Raw genomic sequence first — 20187 nt, 5'->3', positions numbered from 1 at the left:
GGCCAGCGTGCAGCCTGCCTTGCATGGCTCATGCGAGCGGCTTTTCTGGGAGTACTGAGGTGCTAGTCTTTGCCAAACTGGTGTTTTTACTGGATGGTCTTCAAAGTTAAATAAAAAATCCCCATCTGCTTCATAATGTTTTTTCCGTGCTTGGTACAACTCATTAACTTTTTGGAGCCCAAAGAATTTCTGCTTTTCTAGTTACTTGTTCATTTATTTCTGTTTCATGTCATAACCACTCTGTTTCACTTGTGGGCTAGGTTAAAATCTTGCTCTGCATGGGACTTTCTTCCAAAGGGGAAGGAACAGGGACTCTACATAATTGCTTTTATCCTAATCCTTAGCTTTTCAGCTAAACTTTTAATTTCTTATATAAATTCTCATATATTCTTATATAAGTTGCCAGTGTCCATACAGATTACATTTAGTACATTTATGGCATGATCTGGCTTTTATATACTCGCACATTTTCCATGTAAAAACGGTGGGAAAAGCGTTTTCATACATGTGCGAGGAGGAGAAGTATTTCTGACCTGGGGAAAACAAACTGCTAAATAGTTGAGACAAACAGATTTTCAGTGCTGTTTTCCATTCCATGTGGGAATGGGTGCATGTGGTTAGTATTAGAGGGATTGCCATGCCGCAGGCTTCTTCACAGAACCACTCTAATTTCCGAGACTGGCTTCCTAGGCGTCTTGTTTCCATCTTCATGTTCTTTTCCTCGGAAGTGTGGGAGAAACAGTGACTACACGTGAGAGCAAGGGGATAACCTCTTTGCATTCAAGGCTTGTAACTGATCCTGGGCTCTCGCCTGTAGATTTTAGCCAGGCTGCCCTAGTAGTGGCCCGCTGTGGTGTATTGTGCTGTGAAAATGAAGTGAAGCAGTGAGCCCCACAGTGCTTCAAGAGCAGCTCTGTCACTGGGCTTGGTCGTGGGGAACACTTCTCTCCCAAGCAGTTGCTCCTGTGAGCACTGTGAGCTGTTGAGAAGCTGACTCTGGTTTTGTGTTGCTGGTGTGTTCATTGGTTGGTTGCTTTGTTTTGCGGAGTGCAGGAACGCTACTTCTCGTGGGAGGCTAAAGCGCTCCCAAAAAGTGTTGTTGGCCTCCGATACTAACCAATGGTACCTCGGGACATCAGGAATCGTAAATAAAACTTGTGAATAAAAACAATCCAACAAAACTCTTAAACCTTTAGAGATAGTGTCCCATTCGTTCACTGTTGTGGTCGGAAGGCTCTATGTTATGGCTTACCTGACCTTAGTGTTTGTTTCAGCTTTCAGACAAAGGACACACAGAAAAAGAGCAAAAAGAAGAAAACAATAGCACCGAATGCAGCGAACTGGGAACCATGGATCTGAAATTCACTTCTTCAAGAAAATACATTTCCATCAGCGTACCTTCCAAATCTCAAACCATGTCTCCTCACATCAAATCAGTAGATGATGTTATAGTTCTTGGCATGAATCTCAGCAAATTTAACAAACCTACTCAATTTTTCATCTGTGTTTCTGGAGTTTTTATGTTTTATCTAATCTATGGATATTTACAGGTAAATGCTATGGACCTATGTCTTTGGCCAGTTCCTCCTAGCCCTTTTCTTTTTTGATACCACAATACTATAGTGTGTATTTCAGTATGTATAGACATTTAAAATAGATTCTGGTTGCAAAGTCAAGCTTTCAGCATTCAAGAGCATGAAGTAACTGTATAGCGTAAGATTCCGTTACAGTTCACGTGCCTGCGAGGTTTGGCCCAGTCAGACTCTCATTTCTTGATCTTTCACTTCTGTGTTTGGTTGTTAGCAGAAGCATAATGTTTATGCCGTTTTAGTGAAACATTTATCTTCCTGCTAACCTCTCTTTTATGTTGGGCAGCTCCACTTCCGTTCCCTTTTTTAGTGTAAGTTCAGTAAGCATTTTCAATAAAGCAGCTATTTGAAAAGTCAGTAATTAAAAATCACCGTGTTTCCAAGGCAGTTTCCAGAAGCAGCTGAGAAGTTTGTTAAAATAAAGTGACTTCCAAAGAGTTTGACAGTTATCAGCAATTGAAAGCAGAACCCCAAAAAGGAACACGTTAGGTAGCCGTTTGTTTCGCTGACACAACCGCAGAATTCTTTATGCAGCGCCTGTACTTTTCTGTAATTAATTGCTCCGGTTTTAAATGCTCCCGCAGCCTGTAAATGTATATATAAGCTCACAAGTGCTGTTTAATGTAGATGCACAAAATATTAGTTGGCCTTCCTGAGAGGTGATGTTTACTAGTAGATATTACTGTTAGAGACAGTTTGTATATAAGTTATTGTGAGCTGTTTGCAAATTCTGGATATATTCCTGAGAGGTGAAAGTTACTAGTAAATATGACTGTTAGAGACAGTTTGTATATAAGTTATTGTGAGCTGTTTGCAAATTCTGGATATCACCAGTCTGCTGAAGTAAATGAACTTGAAACCAGCTGAAAAGCGGGCAGGAAATCATCTGTAGGTTCAGACAAATATTAATGGATCAGATGTATTCCCCTGATGAATTAATCCATTAATTTCAGTGGATTTACACCAGCAGCAAATTTTCTTACTACATTTTGGAAAATCTAAAGAGTCTTTTTGAACGCTTTGCCAGTGACGGACGGCAGGTAAATTCTGGCTAATAACCAGCCGCTGCAAAGGCTAAATCTGCATGTTCGTGAAGAAAAAAAACCTCTGTAAAACTTTGTCTTGCTTTAACGTTTTGGTGTATGTATGTGACCTTGGTGGGTTTTTGTTTTTATAGGAATTGATATTTTCAGTGGAAGGTTTTAAACCTTTTGGGTGGTACCTCACTTTAGTGCAATTTGGATTTTATTCCATTTTTGGACTAATAGAATTGCAGTTGATTCAGGACAAAAGGAGAAGGTATGTGTTTTTCCAAGCCTTTTACCTACTGTCCATCAAATGGGAAGCATTTGATATTTATGCTAAATCGAACTGCTCTTGTTTGAATGTGAATACCGTGAGGCGCTGCTAGCAGTTCCATGGTTGCAATAATGTGAATTTACTGGACTGTGATAGAAACTGTTTTATGAGCAGCCATTTAAATCTTGGAGCTGTAAGCAGTCCTGCTGTCACGTTCTCCCACTTACAGAGCATATTCTGTCCTCCAGGCAGCTGACACAGACTGACTCACGTACATGTTGCTTGGGGTTATCACATCTAGAATAGGGCATGTCACAGCGCTTGAAGCCATCTGTCACTGAACTCCTTTTCCTCAAAGCTTGGCACCTCCTCGCCCAGACGGTCCTCTAACACGCTGCACATCTTGGAGAGCATCAGCGGTCTGCTCTGTTTGCCACGGGGCTGTGCAGGTTTGCTTTAAAGGATGTGCTTAGCTTTGTATTTAAAGTAACATTCCTAACACCCTGCCACAAAATGATTCTGCCCTTCACCAAGGAGATTCTTGCATCCTGTGGATGCTGTGGAATAGTTTGATCTGGCTCAGCGTGGCCTCCCAGCTACAGCCTCTTCTGCCCGTGGCATACGGAGGCACTCTGGAAGCTTGGCTAGAGGCTGTCACAGTGAATTTGAAAATTGCTTTAAAGCATTTTATCCTCACTGAGCATAACCATCCTTACTTACCTATAGTCAGCCTTGGCTGATTTGGCATCTACTGGGTTTAGGTAACACAGTTCCTTTATTGCCCAACAATGTAACATTATTTTTATTTTAAACACTTGACAGTTTATATTCCAAGTTACCAGACTGTAATGAGTTGCATGGTTACCTTTCTGGAAGTAGTACTTAGGTTTTGATTACCAAGTAGTTGTTAACACAGAGCATGCCCTGTAAGTAAATGCTATTGGCAATGTGGATCCCAAGTGTATTTTACATGTTATTTTCTACAACCTAGGCATTTTCTTGGAGATAATAAACAAAAATCTATTTCCAAATTTCTATTCAGAATTCTCTGTTTCGTAAATTCGAAGTTTCTCTCGTGGGCCTCAGATTATGCCCAGATCACATCATGACATCATCCCTAACGTGAGGTAGGGAGAAGACAAGGTTCCAATGAGACATCTCCTTATGCTGCTTAATGTGGCTCAGAGCGTGCGTGGAAAATAGCTGAATTTACACACAACAGTGACTGTCAAAAGTCAATTCAAAGCGAGCACAGCAGTAGCCAGAACCCACGGTGGGATCATCTGTTGTCAGGTGATAATTTCATCAGTTTGCCAGCAACACAACTGAACGTGTTCAGCCAGCCCCTCCGTGACATCTGAATCACTTCTCTCTCAGCTCTATTGAGTTTCTTAAAACACTGGTACTTTTTTCAACTTTCTTCATTCTAAAAGTGTCAGTGTTCATGTGAAAGCTGCACCACAAATGACAGGGTGACCGTGGCAGGGTAAGGCTCAGGATGTCTTGGTACACCAGCCTTCTGTGTCTCCTTTGACAAGTAAGCTGAAGCCTTTGTCTTGATCTCCAGTAAATAATGGACCTTCCCAGAAGGAGTTTAAAGTTTACTGCCTAAATACTTTGTGAGCCATGAAGTTTTTGTTGTCTTGTATCTGAATGCTGTTTATTAGCAGTAATTGAAAGAAATGAAATTTGAAATCAGTCATTTATGTGTGTTTTTAAATTTCTATTACAGAATGAAATTCAGTGAGAAAGATGGTCAAGTTGTGTTACAGATGTGTTCCTTTGTCTGATTTTTCCAGGCTGAATCTCCTGTAGATGAGTCTGTAACACCAAGATTCGTCTGTTTATATTTTGTAGAATTCCTGGCAAAACCTACATGATCATAGCGTTTTTAACAGTGGGCACTATGGGTCTGTCAAACACCTCGCTGGGGTATCTGAATTACCCCACTCAAGTTATCTTCAAGTGCTGTAAGCTGATTCCGGTCATGGTAGGCGGGGTTTTTATACAAGGTAAGCATGAGTCTTGCTCTTAGACGATCGTAGTGTTGTTTCTTTGGGAGGCACTCGTGTGGAGTCCTGCTCATCGCTGAATTCCACCGAGGCTCTTGGGTGGAGAGGGACAGGTGGTGTTTCTCCTACAGGAGGAAAACTGAATTTCTGAAGCACCTCCTCAGAAAACGTACAAAAACGTTAAAGGAACAGAAAATGTGGAGGGAAAAGAAGTTGTACAGGTCACTCACAGAACTTCATTTTTATGCACTTTAATTAAATTTTAAGTAATGTAACTTTTTCTAAACCAAATCACTTCATAAATGAAACATTTTAAATACTGAAATGGAAAACAAAGTGGAAAAAGCCCTGGAATCCATCCATGATTCATGAAGCAATCCCCTACTCCTCTTGTTTGAAAAGCTTGATTCCGAAATTCCTAATTAAAATTCCTCAGTTTTGATTAAGCATTTGATCAGGAATACACCTGACTTTACATGTCTTTGGCTAGTCCGAAAGTCACAGCTCACGTTCCCAGAACAGCAGAAGGGATCTGGCGAACATTAGATACGGGCTGTAGTTATATGGATAAACACACTCTACTATTTCTGGATTTAGAAGACTTGAGCATATTATAAAAGTTTCTATCTGTTAAATACACCAGGGTTCGTTAAATCAGTACAGCTCTGCATGGGCCGGGGTTAGGGAGCAGAATCTAGATTGGTATTTCTGTTCTGTAGTTAATTTGAGTTTCAATAGAAAGCTGGAGGGGGGTTTTTTATTATTAAAAAAAATCAATTAAAATTTTCCATTCAGAAAAGTTCCCTGGGAAGCTTATATTGAAAGTGCAGCAGCTGGGAAAGGAATATGTTGTTTCAAACAAGATAACACCAGCTCCTGCCTTTTCCCTTCCCCACACTCTTCCCCACTCCATCCCGTCTCTCCCAAACTCAAAGACAAGCAGGTTCTGAAAGTGCCCAGCTCCGCCGGCGAGGGGGCGGGGGGTGACTCCTCTCTCTAATCGGTGAAGAGAACCCACAGGTCTTGTGTGAGGGGAAAATCACCTTGTGCTTGAGTAAAACCATGGTGTTGGAACAGCTTTCCTGTGTTTCCTAGAGTGCTAAGCGGGGTGGCCGTGAAGCACAGCAAGTACTGAACAGTCCGCTCGGGTGTTTGTGGTGCTTTTGTAGGAAAACGCTATAACGCCGCAGATGTGTCCGCCGCCCTCTGTATGAGTCTGGGCCTGATATGGTTCACGTTGGCTGACAGCACAGTTGCACCGAAGTTCAACCTGACAGGTAAAGACCTGTTCTGTCGCAGAGTACCAAAACGCGTGTTTTTGCGGCAGTAAGCGTTCCACGGAGGTTGAGAGCTGCCGGTGGGTGCCTTCAGGTGTCACGTGGAGAACGCAGGTTTCACTGGAGCTTTGCACTAGCAGAATTTATCCGTGGCAGAAGAGACCTGTGTTCTAAGTGTTAGTTCTTAGGTTCATAAAATTTCTGGAAATTCCACCCCTTAGCTTGAAACATCCTAATATTGATTATATTGAAATACCTAACTTGCCAGTAGGTGTGTTAAAATATGGTAAAACTCAGTTTGACCATTTTAACATGTCAAAAGTTTAGTTGTCTTTTCCAGTTAAACCTTCAAGTCTTTTCCCATTCGAGGACCATTTACTTTATGTTAATCAAGGTTCTCCCTCAAGCATACCCTTAGCTGGAGTGCCCACGTTCTCGCTTTACTGCGTAAAATCAGAAGCAAACAGGAGATTTTAACCTGCTCGGCTTTAAAAACTCAGTTCAATTTCTTTCTCAAATGACAAGGGAGAATTTGTTATTCCTAAAATTCATGTCATTTACTGGGCCAGTGTGTGGATAATACTGAACCTTGAAAAACTTCTGAGTCTTCAGCTCGCAGTGTGTTCTTTTGGAAGGCCGAGATGAGTCCCAGCAGCTCTTCCCACAGGCGGTCAGCATGAAACCTTTGTTTCACACTGGAGGCACCAAAGTTTTGTTCCGAAAACAATAATAAAGTCTCGGCCTTAAGGAAAAACCTTTTTGTCCTCACAAAGTAGTATTTCATCTGGTGTTAGCAGTGATCAGTGTGTGGTGTTATCTTTACTGTATATCTTGCCTTGCTCATAAATTAATTGTCATGTCTTGTAATGTCATTTAGTGCTGCCGGTAGTGGCAGCAGTTGCTGTGCGTTTAGTGTGTTTGTGTGGTTTAACCGGGTGGCAGCTTGAGAAAAATACGTATTTCTGAGTACAGTATGAGGTTGGTAAGATGTGATTATGTTCTAGTGTCTGATGTGTAGATCTTGCCATTAGAGCTATTTTCTACCAATGCCTCTAAGTGCCTTCACGTGCTAATAGATACCTTTTGTAAAATCTGAATTCTTTTAAGTACCTGCTATGACTTAATTCTGTAAAGATTTGGAAAGTTGATTCTCCATCTGAACGGGATGAGGTAAAGGGCAGCAAATGCAGTCATTTCTATTTGCCTTTGTCAGGAAAAACTAATCTAGGATGAACTACTCAAAAGAGTTTGTTCTCTGGCGTTTATCTGTGTTAAAAACAGCTAAATAAACACAATTGACATGCTTTCACTTTTGTTACTACAAGGAATAGACCTGGCTTCATTACACCAGTAATTATACCAACCATTATATTGTGCATTAGCAGGTCAAGCTTAGAGACACACAGTGCTTGGCGTGAGCTGGTGGAGGCAGCAAGGCTGGACACTGCTTTATCCTGGTGGGGTGAAATAGTTTTGCTGACATTTAGAATATGGTATAGAGGGAGTTTTATTATTTTTCAATTCCTGGGATTTTTTTATGATTTTCAGGGTAAGTAGAGTGGGTTTTGTCACTGCTCTGCTGGTAAATAGTGTAAACAGGTGTCTGTTTGCTTGTTTTCGTACCCTAGGTGTGGTCCTCATATCCCTTGCCCTCTGCGCAGATGCCGTTATAGGAAACGTACAGGAAAAAGCGATGAAGTTGCACAACGGTTCTAACTCAGAGATGGTAAATACCCGATTTGCAGTTTTAAAAGAGCGTGTTCTGTAGTAGGCAAGGCACACAGCGGCAGCCCACGAAACTTCATCTGCTTTCCTCTCGCTTATGGCAGGGGCTCTTGGCGTGCTGTTCTTGGCGTTTCTGGTCGGTTGGCTGCTTGCAGGCTTTTGCTGGTTTTTTGTTTGTGTTGGTTTTTAGCCTTTCGCGGGTGCTGCTCTGTGTGCACATTGAAATGGTTGTTGCAGCTACAGAAACACGCACTGGGAGCAACAGTCTCTTTGTCTACCCTGCAGGCCTGAAATCAGCAGAATGTTTTCTGTGTTTCACACATTCAGTCTCTGAAAAAGTACTTACGGTTCCTCTGGTATAGACGAGTGCTTGTTACGTGGCCGTGTGGCTTTTCTTCCTTGCTGACTCGCAGCCCCGGTGTGTGCTGGCCTTTGAGAGGCAGCCCTCACTGAAGCCTTGGAAATCCGTAAAACCCTGACCTTCACCAGGGGTGAATGTGTGTGTTCCTGACGCAGTGAAATACGTAATTTTGAAAGTCTTGCTCATTATTTTTTATGTACTTATTTGGAACACAGATTATCTAGTTGTGTAATCTGAATTTCTTTTTCCTTTTTAGACAGAACTTATGTTTTAATTTGGCATCTTTTTCTCCAAAGTCAAGTAAATACAAGAAAATCTTTTATTATAACAGACAATATTTGAATATGCCACAAGTAAATATTATCAAAATTTAATTTGCATACTTGGCGTTTTTCTCATTTCTGAGAATAACTTCATAAATGGGGAAAAAATAGTTAGAAGGAAGCTTCCCTTAAGGCTGGAAGTGATTTAGTTTGGCTCAAGGGGTTTTGAGCTGCAAGTTTGTGGAAAGTGGAAGAATATACCTGGAAAGCGTCACTGCATTCTTCTTTTTATTTTTGTACTTTTTCCTAGTATTCACTATTGCCTGCTGCTGGAGGCAGAGTTTAGCGGCCTCAGCCTTCTGTAGCTGCCATCTCTGAAATCCAAACCAAAATACAGTCTGTAGCTGTTTTCTTGCACATTTGAATCTTGCCAGCAGCCACGCGACAGTTGTTCACTACCTCACCTCCGAAGCTCTTGTTATCTCCGGAATTTCACTTTTTATTCTGTGTTAGACTGACGAATGCTAGTCTCTGTGTTGTATGCTCATGCTACTCGTAGAGGATCAGCACAGTGGTTAAGGATATAAAGGTTTTGTTTGCTTGGAGGCTGGAGATTACACTCCAGGATTTTGTCTGGAGAATTCAGTGCAGAATTAGAAGCAGAATTTCAGGAAGCATTTTTCTAGACTTTAGACTGTGGGTAAAAATTCAAGAGATCTTCTGAATCGAGATCATGTTCAGTGGGCAGAGACCTGGGAACGAAATTGAAGAGCAAAGGATCTCTGTTTCATTTCCAAATTTGGGACTTGCCCTGGATTAAGCAATTGTGAAAAGAGGAAAGTGTCTGCAGCTGAAATGGTAACCACTGCTCTGGAGGGCTGGACCTGGCTTTGCCTTGTGTGTGACTGACCCTGCTGCCCAACCAGAACCAGCTGTGCGGGGCTCATCCTGCTCGTGGAAAGTGAGGTCTTTGGGTAGTTTGGGAGAAAAGCTGGGTGCGGCGGCAAATGAAGAACTAGAGACTAACCCGTGTGTGTATAAACACTGTGAAATAGGACCTCTGAATATCAGGTCATTGTTTTTTAAGAAGTTCTGCTCTCGAAATGTGTATTCAACCTCCTTCATTGCAGAGCAGGTAAGAGTTCTGTCGTCTCATGGCGTTATCAATTGTTAGTGGATTTATTTTTGCAAACAACCGAGATAGTATAACCAGAAAACAAAGAGATGACCCGCTGTCTCAGAAGCAGCAGGCCTGTAGCTGACACCGCCTTTGGAAGTCGAGATCAGCCTGTTGTAGCTGGAAGTGTGTGCAATAGTTCTCTTCACTGTCTGCCTTTCACAATTTCATGTGGCTGCAATTTTCAGGCCACTCAATGTTGCGCAGATTGCTGAATGTCTCCCACTGTGTGGGAAGATGGATGGGAGGGCAGCTCCAGCTTCTGCTGTTGCCTCCGCGTGGGGAAGGATGAAATGAAGATTCTTTTTTTTGGTTGCTGTGTGAAGCTCTGAATTGAATAAGGGTGAAGAGCTCACCCAGTTTGCAGAGTATAGTCTGTCCTGTGATTATACGACGTGTTATCTGCGCTAGCCTTTGCCCACTCCGTGTAATGCACATCTTCACCCAGAAACGAAATACGTATAACTTATTATTCAAACTATTGAATTACATCATTGTGTGAAGTTTTATTTCGGCGGTGCAGTCCTGAATTTGAAGGATTTGGCACTGACAACATTGACCTCATGGTATTATTTCCTGACCACCTTGCAAAACTTTTTGTCTGTAGTTGTGGACAGGAAGAATGTCTCTTAACATTTACTATTCTCTTGTCACTATACAACTGCGATTATAGAAATCCTAGTGTAAATACCCTCAGGCACTGCACATTCAGCTCTGGACATGGTAATGGGCCAGGCATTTGGAAGTGTTTAATTTGGTCTTTTTGTATAGCATCCCTGGTAATTATTCTCTCCTAAACTGTTCTAGGTCCTGTATTCCTATTCGATAGGGTTTGTGTATATTTTATTTGGACTAACATGCACTAGTGGATTAAGCCCTGCAGTGACATTTTGCTCAAAGGTAGGTGTGAAGATTTCCTTTTATCTTTGGAGAACCTTGTTGGAAGGCATTGCTGTGTGTGGTGTAGGAAATCTCACCACTTCTCTGAAGTTGTACTTTCATTATGTAAACTGGTTAACTCGTATTATTCATACGTTCAGCAAGTTGTTACAGTCTTTGATGTATAAGATAGGGTAATGTTCTAAAAAACAAAACAAAATCACAGGACCAGACTTACGAGCTTCTAATTTCATTATTATTTTTCCATTATTTAACTAAAATTAAACAAGGATCTTTGCATGAATGCATTGTTGAACAGCTTATTATTGCTGAAGCACTTGATTAAAGTCTGTAGTTTTATGCCATTTCACAATACCTCTGGGTTTGTTTTACATTTTCCTAACAGGCTTTTTGTTGTTGCAGCATCCAGTTCAGACATACGGTTATGCATTCCTTTTCTCCCTGACTGGGTATTTTGGCATATCCTTTGTTCTAGCTTTGATTAAGGTCTTCGGTGCCCTTCTGGCTGTAACAGGTATGAACAGGTGATATCTTTACTCTTTTGATATAACACGAAGTAATTCTACTCTGTTATTTAGGACAGAGCTTTTGAGAATTGTTCTCGCTCTGGCTGTTCTCCTGTTTTTTGTGCTGAGGAGTTGTGGTTTGTGTAGCCAACCACTGTGGTTGTGGAAGTTGTGTACTTCACATGTGTACGTGTGTACATGTTCAAGAGCTTTCTGGTACCACCGCTTCAACCTCGGAGAGCCTGGTAATTACTGTGCTGATAGCTTGTGCAGTGTGTGAATGCAGAAGCCACACTGTTCCAAACAGAGAACTTGCAGTGGAAAGGTATAGCGAGGTGTAAGGAGAAGACAGGTATCGTTTCAAACGTGGAAGGAAAAGTAAGGGTGTTCCAGTAAGGCATAATGGGCAGTGTCGTAGTCTCTAGGCACAGGATTTCTGGAGGTTTCTTACAAAGGGTATTGCTAGAAAACCTGTGACGATCTGTCCCGCAGCTTCTGAGCATCCGTACCCTCCCTGTGGAATGCTGCTGTGAAATGTGCACTCTGGGCTCCGCTCAGGAAGGGCAAATGCTGACTGTAGTCAGACTCTTCGGTCCTTGCGTACAGAGCAGTACCTCCTCAGCTGCTGGGCACGGGGACTGGCCCTGCTGTTTGTTTAACAGCGGTTAACTGCAATGCTGACATGTTATGTACCTAACAATGCTAGAGGAGAAGGCTGACACTTGAGCCTTTCTCATCATCTTCCTGTACACCTGCTTTCAGGTTTTTGTCCCTAAAACTACTCCTCTTCATTGTGTGCAACTGCTGTAGAGTGTTAAGTTGTTTGTATGTAGAAAGTTGTTCTTCCAAAGTTAAAATGTAACTTGAAGTTATTTGTCAAAAATCGGTCACTGCGTATTTAGCTCCTTCTCTCGTTCCTGCAGTGGTTACAGAAGTCTGTCACGAGCAGTTACACCCGGCTCGTTCCCTCCTCGGTTATTCTTCTTAAAACCACAAGTGTCAGTCACAAGGGCCTGGGTGGGAGGGTGCAGTGAGATGCCAGGCAGTTACTTTCCTCTCTTCCCCGTACCCCCGTTAATTATTATCTCCGTTAATTATTTCCTCTGCACCACTTCTGCGTTTGTTTGTAACAAAGTTCAGTACGTCTCCTGACTGGAAGTTGGCCCAAATGAGAGGGTTGGTTCATCTGTTAAAACAGACCTTTAGAAAAACAAAATAAAACAAAACAAGCAGAAGTCTTACTGTGCTCAAGAACGTTTAAAAATGCTGTGGAGTAGCAAACCCGTCCCGTGTTTTCTTGTGCCTGACCTTGACAATCCTAACACTTGAGCCCTCTCTGTCTTGCCTGTAGCAATGTGAGAATGTTTATTGTGCCCTGGAAGAAGAGCACATTCATTACTGTCCCTCCCACCCCCATTCACCCTCCCCTTCTTGGGGGGAGTGGGGTGAAAGAGTTTAATGAAAATTGTATTTCTATTAGCAGAATGAGAAATTATCCGACTTAATTGGGAAAAAGAAGAAAAGGCACTTAATTTAGAAGGAAATGGTTACATAAATATTTTAATTAATAACTGATTTGAAAGAACAGAAATAATCGTAATTAGAAAAACTGAAGTAATTTAACCATTTTTTAAATTATTCATCTGTAAACTGTTTTCTAATTAAAACTCAATTTTCTTTTTCATTCTCCTTTAATTTTTCATGTAATAGAAAATCATTTTATTTGATGCACATAAATTTCTAAAAAAGTAATGAAAATTGTTACTAAAAAGTTGAGATTGGGGCAGATAACACAGTGGCGAGGACCGTTCCTTCCATTCCTTCCACTGCTACACGTGCTTTTAAGGCAATGTTTGTAGGGCAGGGCTGGGGAGAATGAGGCTTTCTTCACCGCCCCTGCCAGTGTGAAATACATCAGTGGGCACTGGTTCCCTCTCCCCGTGGTCACAGTAGGACTGGTGTGGATGGGGTTACACAGATACGGCTTTCCAGTATGGCTGAGTAAAAAGTGCGTCATGGTAAGCAGAGTGTTTCGTGCTAATAAACCCCGCAGCGTTCCTTAGGTGCAGCCAGCTGAACTGGAGTCTTTCTGGAGCGAGAGGTCTGCGCTGTCACGTAGCTAACACCTTCTCGGGCTCCAAACCTCCATACCTAAACTCATATGGCTTTTTTAAAACATTTTCTGTAACTTTTACTCCTGTATTGATTTTCAGTGATAAACGGTGGAAGTTTCCCGGCACACAGCTTGCTACCAGCACTTGTTCTTTCTCATAGCAGACAGCATTGAAGTGGTTCGAGTAACTGGAGCTGTAGTTAGTGTGAGAGTGTCCCAGACGGTTTACTGCTGTTTCAGTAACAGGGTTGTGTTCTCCGCTCTTCTTACTACCTTGGTTCTTTCTAGTGGTAAGAGCACCTGTAGAAGGTCTCCTAATGGTTTCGACAAAAACCTCCTAGGACATCCTTGGTCTCTTAGGTTTCAAACGATAATTTTATTTCTCTGCACTGTTAGGTGAATTTTCAGTACTTCAAAAGCATGACAAGATGATGATCCCATTCTACTTAGAAGTAAAGCCCAAAACACCACTGAACTGTAATACCATGAGGCGGAAATGGCAAGAGATTTGGTTGTCCAGCTAGAGATACCCCCTTCTTCTGCTTTAACAGATCAGTTTATACCATCAGTCACTTGCCAGGACCGGTTGTTGCTTTCAGAGCTGGTGAATTGATTAGCGTGAAGTTATTCCATGGCAAGTCTTGTTCGGGAAACGTCTCTCCTGCAGATGCCGTGGCTGGAGCTGACGCTCCAGAGGCAGTCTGGAGTCTTCTTGTTTCAAACAGCGTACGGTTCTGGCACGGTTTCACACTGGCCTGGTGCTTCTGCAGCCCGTGCTTGCACTACGGATGATCATTGTTTTAGCCAGACACGCACTTGTGTGATGGGGTCACCTACTCAGGTTGAAGCCTGTCTGATGTTCTTTGGCTCTGACTGAATTCTTAAACAATATTTGTTTTCCTCTGCAGTAACAACAGGAAGAAAAGCGATGACCATTGTGCTTTCCTTTTTGTTCTTTGCAAAGCCATTCACGTTACAGTAAGTATTGATAGTTTTAAATGGGGTTTTGTATATTCTGCAAAAAAAAATCATGTTCTTGGTAAGATAGCAACAGTAATTAATCATATTTAGGCTTTAATACTTTTCTTCTCATACCTCGAGAAATGTTGGCAGTGTGCTGCAAATATTGACTGCCTTGCTGATGCTAATCATGTAGAGAAAAGAGTGTCCGTTTTTCCAAGGGTCTGGAAGACATGCACTGGCACTGGTTTATTGGAGTTTTTAAGAAAAATCTTACATAATATCGAGTGCTGATGATACTTAAGTTGTTTGGGTGCTTTCTCTGTGGAGGAAGAGCTGCCTAAAGGAAGGAGTTTTCTCCATTATGATATTGTTTCTCCTTTTATGAACTCAGGTTTGAGTTCTTAGGTAGCTCTCCTAAATAACTGCCAGCTTCTATTACCTTCATGCTTGGGTTTCTTCCCTTTCTTCTTTTAATTTCAAGGAAGAGCTTACATTGGAAAATGCAGCTAAGTGGCTACATTGATCCTTATTGCTGCTGGTTTGAAACGAAATAGTATTCCATTTTATTGCTAAGTAGAAATTTATTTGAGATTTAAGAACAGAGCTTACAGTCAAATGCCGAGATGGAATTTACTCCAGCTAAAAATCTTGAGGCTTAAAATGATGGAGAGCTGAAACAGAAATGTGCTTACACTGGGAAGGATGGATGTAAGGCACATTTTGGACCAGTAATAGAGAGTTTAGCTCTCAAAACTATAGGAAGGAAAAGCATACAAATACCCCTCAGGACTACTTTGCTCATGTGAGAAAGAACAGCTACTGCTTAGTTATTATTTAGTAGAAATGCACCTTAGTAAGCTCCCAACCAGTTGTGGAAGAGGAAGGGTGGAAGGATAGTAATAATAAAGATTCAAGCAAATTGTTCTCAGAGTCCACTGATTTATGGGGGTTTCTTCCCTTAAGCTCTTCCCTCCATAATGTAGGGACTTTATTTTTGATTAAACCACAAATACTGGTACGTCATTGTGAGAGATAAAGTGCTAATGGTAACACTTTTCCCCTCCTCTCCCTGCCTTTTAGGTACGTGTGGTCGGGCTTACTGGTTGTCCTGGGTATATTTCTTAATGTTTACAGTAAGAATATGGATAAAATCAAACTGCCTTCACTGCGTGGTCTTTGGAAAAAAAGTGTGGAAGAAAGGAAAACAAGGACATTGTCCCAAACCGTATAGACAGTGGTTTCTGCCGTGTCGAGACTGTGACTTACTAGTGTTATTTTATCGGAACAGTCTTCAACTGATTCACTCTTCAACTGATCCACTTTCCAAAGGGAACGTTACTCAGACCAAAGGAGCTGAAGGCAAACTGTCTGCTCGCAGACGGCTGGAATCGTACGGGTTTGTGAGCCCGCTCTTCGGAGCACTGGAATTCCTCGTCGGAGGTGTTGTAGCCGTTGTCAGGTGCTGCTGTGGGGCCAGGAAGGACAGCAGCTCCTGGCAGGCCGCGGAGAAGCTGCGCTCCAGGTGGGACACAGCAGAAGACTAACTTGGGCATTCTGAGAAAATTGGCCGTGTGGCTGGTCTGAGGTCAGTGGTTCTTTGTTAATTGTCTAGGCAGGGTCGTTCAATGTAATACTGTGTTAATGTTTAATGGAACCCAATCAGCAACTGCTTGACCAAATTGCAATTTTAAAGGCGGGAAGTTTAAAATATGGTATATTGTCACTCTGTCTTTTTAAATAAAAATGTTGGGGGGGTTTAAGTTACTGATTAGATCATCATTGGTATTTATTGTAATAATTGAATTTCTTATGGAAGTGTTTTGGCGTTACTCTTTAGTTATTGCCTGCAGATAACAAAAATGAGATTATCTGTGCGGTCAGCACCCGTGGTTTTTCCAGGGAGGTGTGGGCTGTTAGGGCTGAACAGGGGGAGAACACAGGATGAAAAAGCCGTGACTGAAACAGTGGTGTAAGGAGCTGTTATTTGCTTATTCTGTGATGAAATATGACATTTCTAGTGGCCAGTGGCCCTCCAAATCGTAGTGTTCTAAAGAGACATGGAAGTCCTCTAAATTAGTATCATCAAATCAAAACTCTTCGTTTTCAATGTTGGGGTAAAGAAGAACAGCATCTGCTAATGTCTTTGGAATAGCACCGTGCTGGTCTTTGTGTGTCCTGTGATGAACTTAAGAGGATTAGGGCGCAGATTACAGTTTTCTTTATTTAGTGACAGGAGGAGACAATGTATTACCACTCTGTCCTTTTCATCACGAATTTAGGAAGACTTAAGTTCATTTATCTCTTACTTTCATACTCAACTTGCTTTTGAATCACATGCCGTCTCTTTATTTTTGTATATTTAACAACAGCACTTTGCAAATGCTAATCACCTTACAGTTCCTTGTTCTCACGTGCTCGGGAGGTTTTTGTTGTGGTGTCCCTGAGATGCATCTTGGCGTGTGTTCTTTCAACTTAGACAGAAGTAAGTTGGATAATAGAATTGTGTAGTCAGTAAGAACGTGCAAAGAACTGAAATATCTCACGGGATTGCCTTCTGCCAAAAATACTGTTTATGAAGAAATGTGCACGATGTTTAGCAGGCATTTAGGAGGAATTGCTGTTCCAAGGGGCCTGTAATCAAAACACAGACACAAAATGTGCCTTGCTTATCGAGCTGGTAGCTAGCATATGCCATGTTCAGTACGGTATCAAATGGAGTAACACAGCCATCGTAGCACGAGGGGACAGATCAGCGGAGCAGAGAGCTGGGGTAGCTCTGCTTCCCGCAGCCAAGCTGCTCTGGGGATCAGCAGAGCCTTCCAGCCCACGTCCACCCCGTGTTTCTGAGTCAGGAGAACGTACTGCGAGTAGCAGTTGTTTTTTAAATTCCCGGCTGCTGCATGTTTGAGTGTGTTCTGGGTAAAGCAGAGTGGTGAGGAACAGGCACACCCTGGGAGGGAAGGATGGCCTGCCGTGGCTGTCCACGTTCATCTTGCAGCCAGAGGTTTATGGCAAGAAACGGAAAAGGGTTATGATTTCAGATCGGATGCAGGAGTGCATTGGACCACATCAGGGGGATTGGTGCTCGTTTCTTGCCCTGTCATCAGCTCCGATACTCCCTTGCATTCTTCTCACCGCGCGGAGTTCCCCTTTGCAGCGAGGCTGAGTTACCTGTGAGGCTTCACAGAGGGATGGGTTTGAACCGCTGTAAGTGGAGCAGTTGCGGGGCGTTTACCGCTCTGTTCACTGCCTTGGTGGAACTTGGTGGTTATCATTCAAGCATCACTCTGACAATTTTTCAGTCTCAGTTTTGCCATCTGTAAACTCTGTTGCTGAACTTCATTGAACTTAGGAAGCCAAATTCTGGAAGCCACCATACGTACAGAAAGTAAATCCATTTGGCACCTGTTTTATACGAGTAGGTGGGAGGCCACTCCCAAAGTTTCTGCCTAGAATTCAAAGGTAGGATGTCGGTTGCCCAATGGTTTATATAATCTAGTTTTGTCTATTTTCTCTCTTTGAAGAACGTATCATCCGCTATAATTTACCTTTTAATTTATTCTCTATTGTAAACAAGACTGAGTTAATGGAGGACATGATAGGGGAAGTTTTGGGGGTTTTTTAAATTATTTTTATTTTTCTAAAATATAGGAAAATAAGTTTTGTTTTACAGGTATAATTTAAAAGTTATTTTTATACTGGTGAATCTTGTAGGTTTAGTGTTAATAGCATAAAAATTAAGAGCCGGATTTTTATTTTCATAGGTGTGAGTCTAATAACTCGCTAATCAACACTGTGTAAATTTGTTAAAGACGATGCACGCCCAAGGGAGAGTGGTTCCTCCTTTGCCAGCTGTCATAGTCTGCACAGTTTCATCCTTTCGTTGAGTTAACAAAACCTTCAGTTCCGTGAATTGCTCTTTGTGGTTTGGTTGGTTTTTTTAATAAGCTTTGCAGTGCATGCAAGTACAAGAACACTACAAACCTCTAAGGGTTCTCACTTCAGGATTTTGGTTCAGGATCTTCTGTACTATACAGATCTGTTGGGTTTGTGTTCTCTATGAAATAGGGATGAGGGCTTGTCCACAAAGTAACTGAAAAGTCTCTATTTTTCATGTAAGCACTTAAATTGAGGTGCCTAATGATGCTGTGTGGGCTGATCATAACAACTTCTGCATTTTATAGCCATGGGCTTCTGGGCTGCTCTTTACAGTAGGGGTTTTAAAACTACAGAAAAAACATTCATTCTGTCACGGTAAAATTGATTGTCTAAATATAATGTGGATTAATTGCTGCTTATTCTTACGCTACACAACTTTCTCCTCTCCATAGAAAATCTGTGATGTAAGAACTAGTTATAATGGGATTGAAGCTCACAGTAAAATGTGAGGCTGCCCACAGTCGCCGTTGTTGTCACAACCTGCCGATGTGTCCGAAATCAGTGAGCAGTGGCACTTGCTTCCACGTTTTTGCGTTTGTTGGGCACGCTGAAGGCTGAAGTAGCTGAAGGACTGCGCAGGGGATGTCTTCATGTGACAGTGCTTCAGTATCACCGAACTGCTCGTTATTCACACCCCTGTACGTGGATATAAGTGTGGAAGAACAAAGGCTCTGAACCCCCCCTAAACCTACAGTGCATTAAGCAGTGCATTAATACTGCATTAAACTGTTCCTCTTAATCTCGTTTTACCACTCGTGTGCTTTGAATTTTGCAGCTCTTTACGCTAAACCTGCAGCATACATCATTCCTACTTGTCTCTCTTGCTTTTGGCTGCCACCTCCTTTTTTCACGTGTCCTGGTGCTGCACTGTGGGTTGTTTCAGGTTTCTATTCCTATGGTTAAGGGCTCACATCATACTATTACAGATTAGTCCCATTCTGTATCTTCTGCTTCGTATCAGTTATGACTCTCTGGACGATTCTGTTAAATCTTTTTTCTCCATGAGAAAACTCTTCCTTTAATACGTCCTGTTATTTTTGGAAAGGTCTCAATGAGTGCGTGTATGAGTTAACGCCTTGACCTCATTCCAGCTTGCCAGGAAATCTCTCCTCTCCCTTGCTTGCCTTTGAGAACTGAAGGAAGAGGAAATGAATTATTGCAAGTGCTCTTTTTTCTGTAGCAAGTGCCTTCCTTACTAACCTGGTTTGCCTTGCCTGTCTCTTTTCTTTCTGCCTCTCCCACTCGCCTGCACAGCCAAGCCCTTCACCTGGGCCGGACCACTGCTTGCTCAGTTGTGGAAACTTTCCGAGTTGTTTACTGTTCTGAAAAGAGGTGCAGCACTGCAGGTACACTCTGGAGGGCAGGAAATAAGAAGTAAACCTCACAAGTTAGGGAAGTAATTAAATGGATTCGTATTTTTTTTCTGGAGGGATTTTATAATGGTTTAGGTAATAGCTCAGGATTTGTTAGTGGAAGAGTTTTTTTCCTTTCAAATTTTACCTGTTTAAAAATCTTTATATTAATTTTAATATTTAATATAAAACTCCTGACTATTCAGGCAGTTTATAGAGATTAATTTTAGTCTTGCCTATGAGGCAGAAAAATCCTATCTCCATTTCACTGATGAACAGAGATAGTAACTTGCCCAAAATTGCCTTCATAAGTCTGTGATGAGCAAGGAATAGATGTTAATACCCTCCGTTACTCTGTGCCCCACGTCCAGCAGAACCCTCTGTCCCTGGAATGAAACCTGCTGAGCAACCTGCTGTGGTTGCAGATGTCCCTGCTCACTGCAGGGGCTTGGACTGGATGACCTTTGAATGTCCCTTCAACCCAAAGCGTTCTGTGATTCTGTGTCTTCAAAGAGGATTGGAGGCCCCTGAAAGGCTTTAGTGTGTAAAGCAGAGTTTGTAGAGGCTTCAGGCAGTGACTAAGCAGAAGTTAAGCTCTTTAGGCTTTAATCTTCTGTTGCTCTAGCCTAAAGTTAGGATTATTTGTTTTGTGTTCTATCCAAATTTTGGTACTGGAAAATCACTTTAGTGAGAAATAAACAAAAATTGCCC

General features: G+C 42.0%; 1 protein-coding gene across 1 annotated transcript; it reads left to right on the top strand.

Moving 5' to 3' along the window:
- The first annotated feature begins 1280 nt into the window (after positions 1–1280).
- Positions 1281–15490, top strand: SLC35B3 (solute carrier family 35 (adenosine 3'-phospho 5'-phosphosulfate transporter), member B3). The gene is made up of 9 exons (XM_010143218.1): positions 1281–1550; positions 2767–2888; positions 4746–4900; positions 6070–6177; positions 7806–7903; positions 10511–10603; positions 11006–11117; positions 14131–14200; positions 15266–15490. Exons 1-9 carry the CDS (start codon positions 1350–1352, stop codon positions 15414–15416), a joined length of 1110 nt encoding a protein of 369 aa, XP_010141520.1. The 5' UTR covers positions 1281–1349; the 3' UTR covers positions 15417–15490.
- Positions 15491–20187: the final 4697 nt, after the last annotated feature.

This window comes from Buceros rhinoceros, unplaced genomic scaffold, assembly GCF_000710305.1.
Source record: "Buceros rhinoceros silvestris isolate BGI_N320 unplaced genomic scaffold, ASM71030v1 scaffold9489, whole genome shotgun sequence".
Taxonomy (NCBI): Eukaryota; Metazoa; Chordata; class Aves; order Bucerotiformes; family Bucerotidae; genus Buceros; species Buceros rhinoceros.
This window is presented reverse-complemented; position numbering and strand designations above follow the sequence as displayed.

Coding starts and splice junctions, on each gene's coding strand:
- SLC35B3 (XM_010143218.1), top strand. CDS start 1,350: ATGGATCTGAAATTCACTTCTTCAAGAAAATACATTTCCATCAGCGTA. Junction 2,889..4,745: donor ATTCAGGACAAAAGGAGAAG/GTATGTGTTTTT, acceptor TATATTTTGTAG/AATTCCTGGCAAAACCTACA. Junction 14,201..15,265: donor GCAAAGCCATTCACGTTACA/GTAAGTATTGAT, acceptor CCTGCCTTTTAG/GTACGTGTGGTCGGGCTTAC.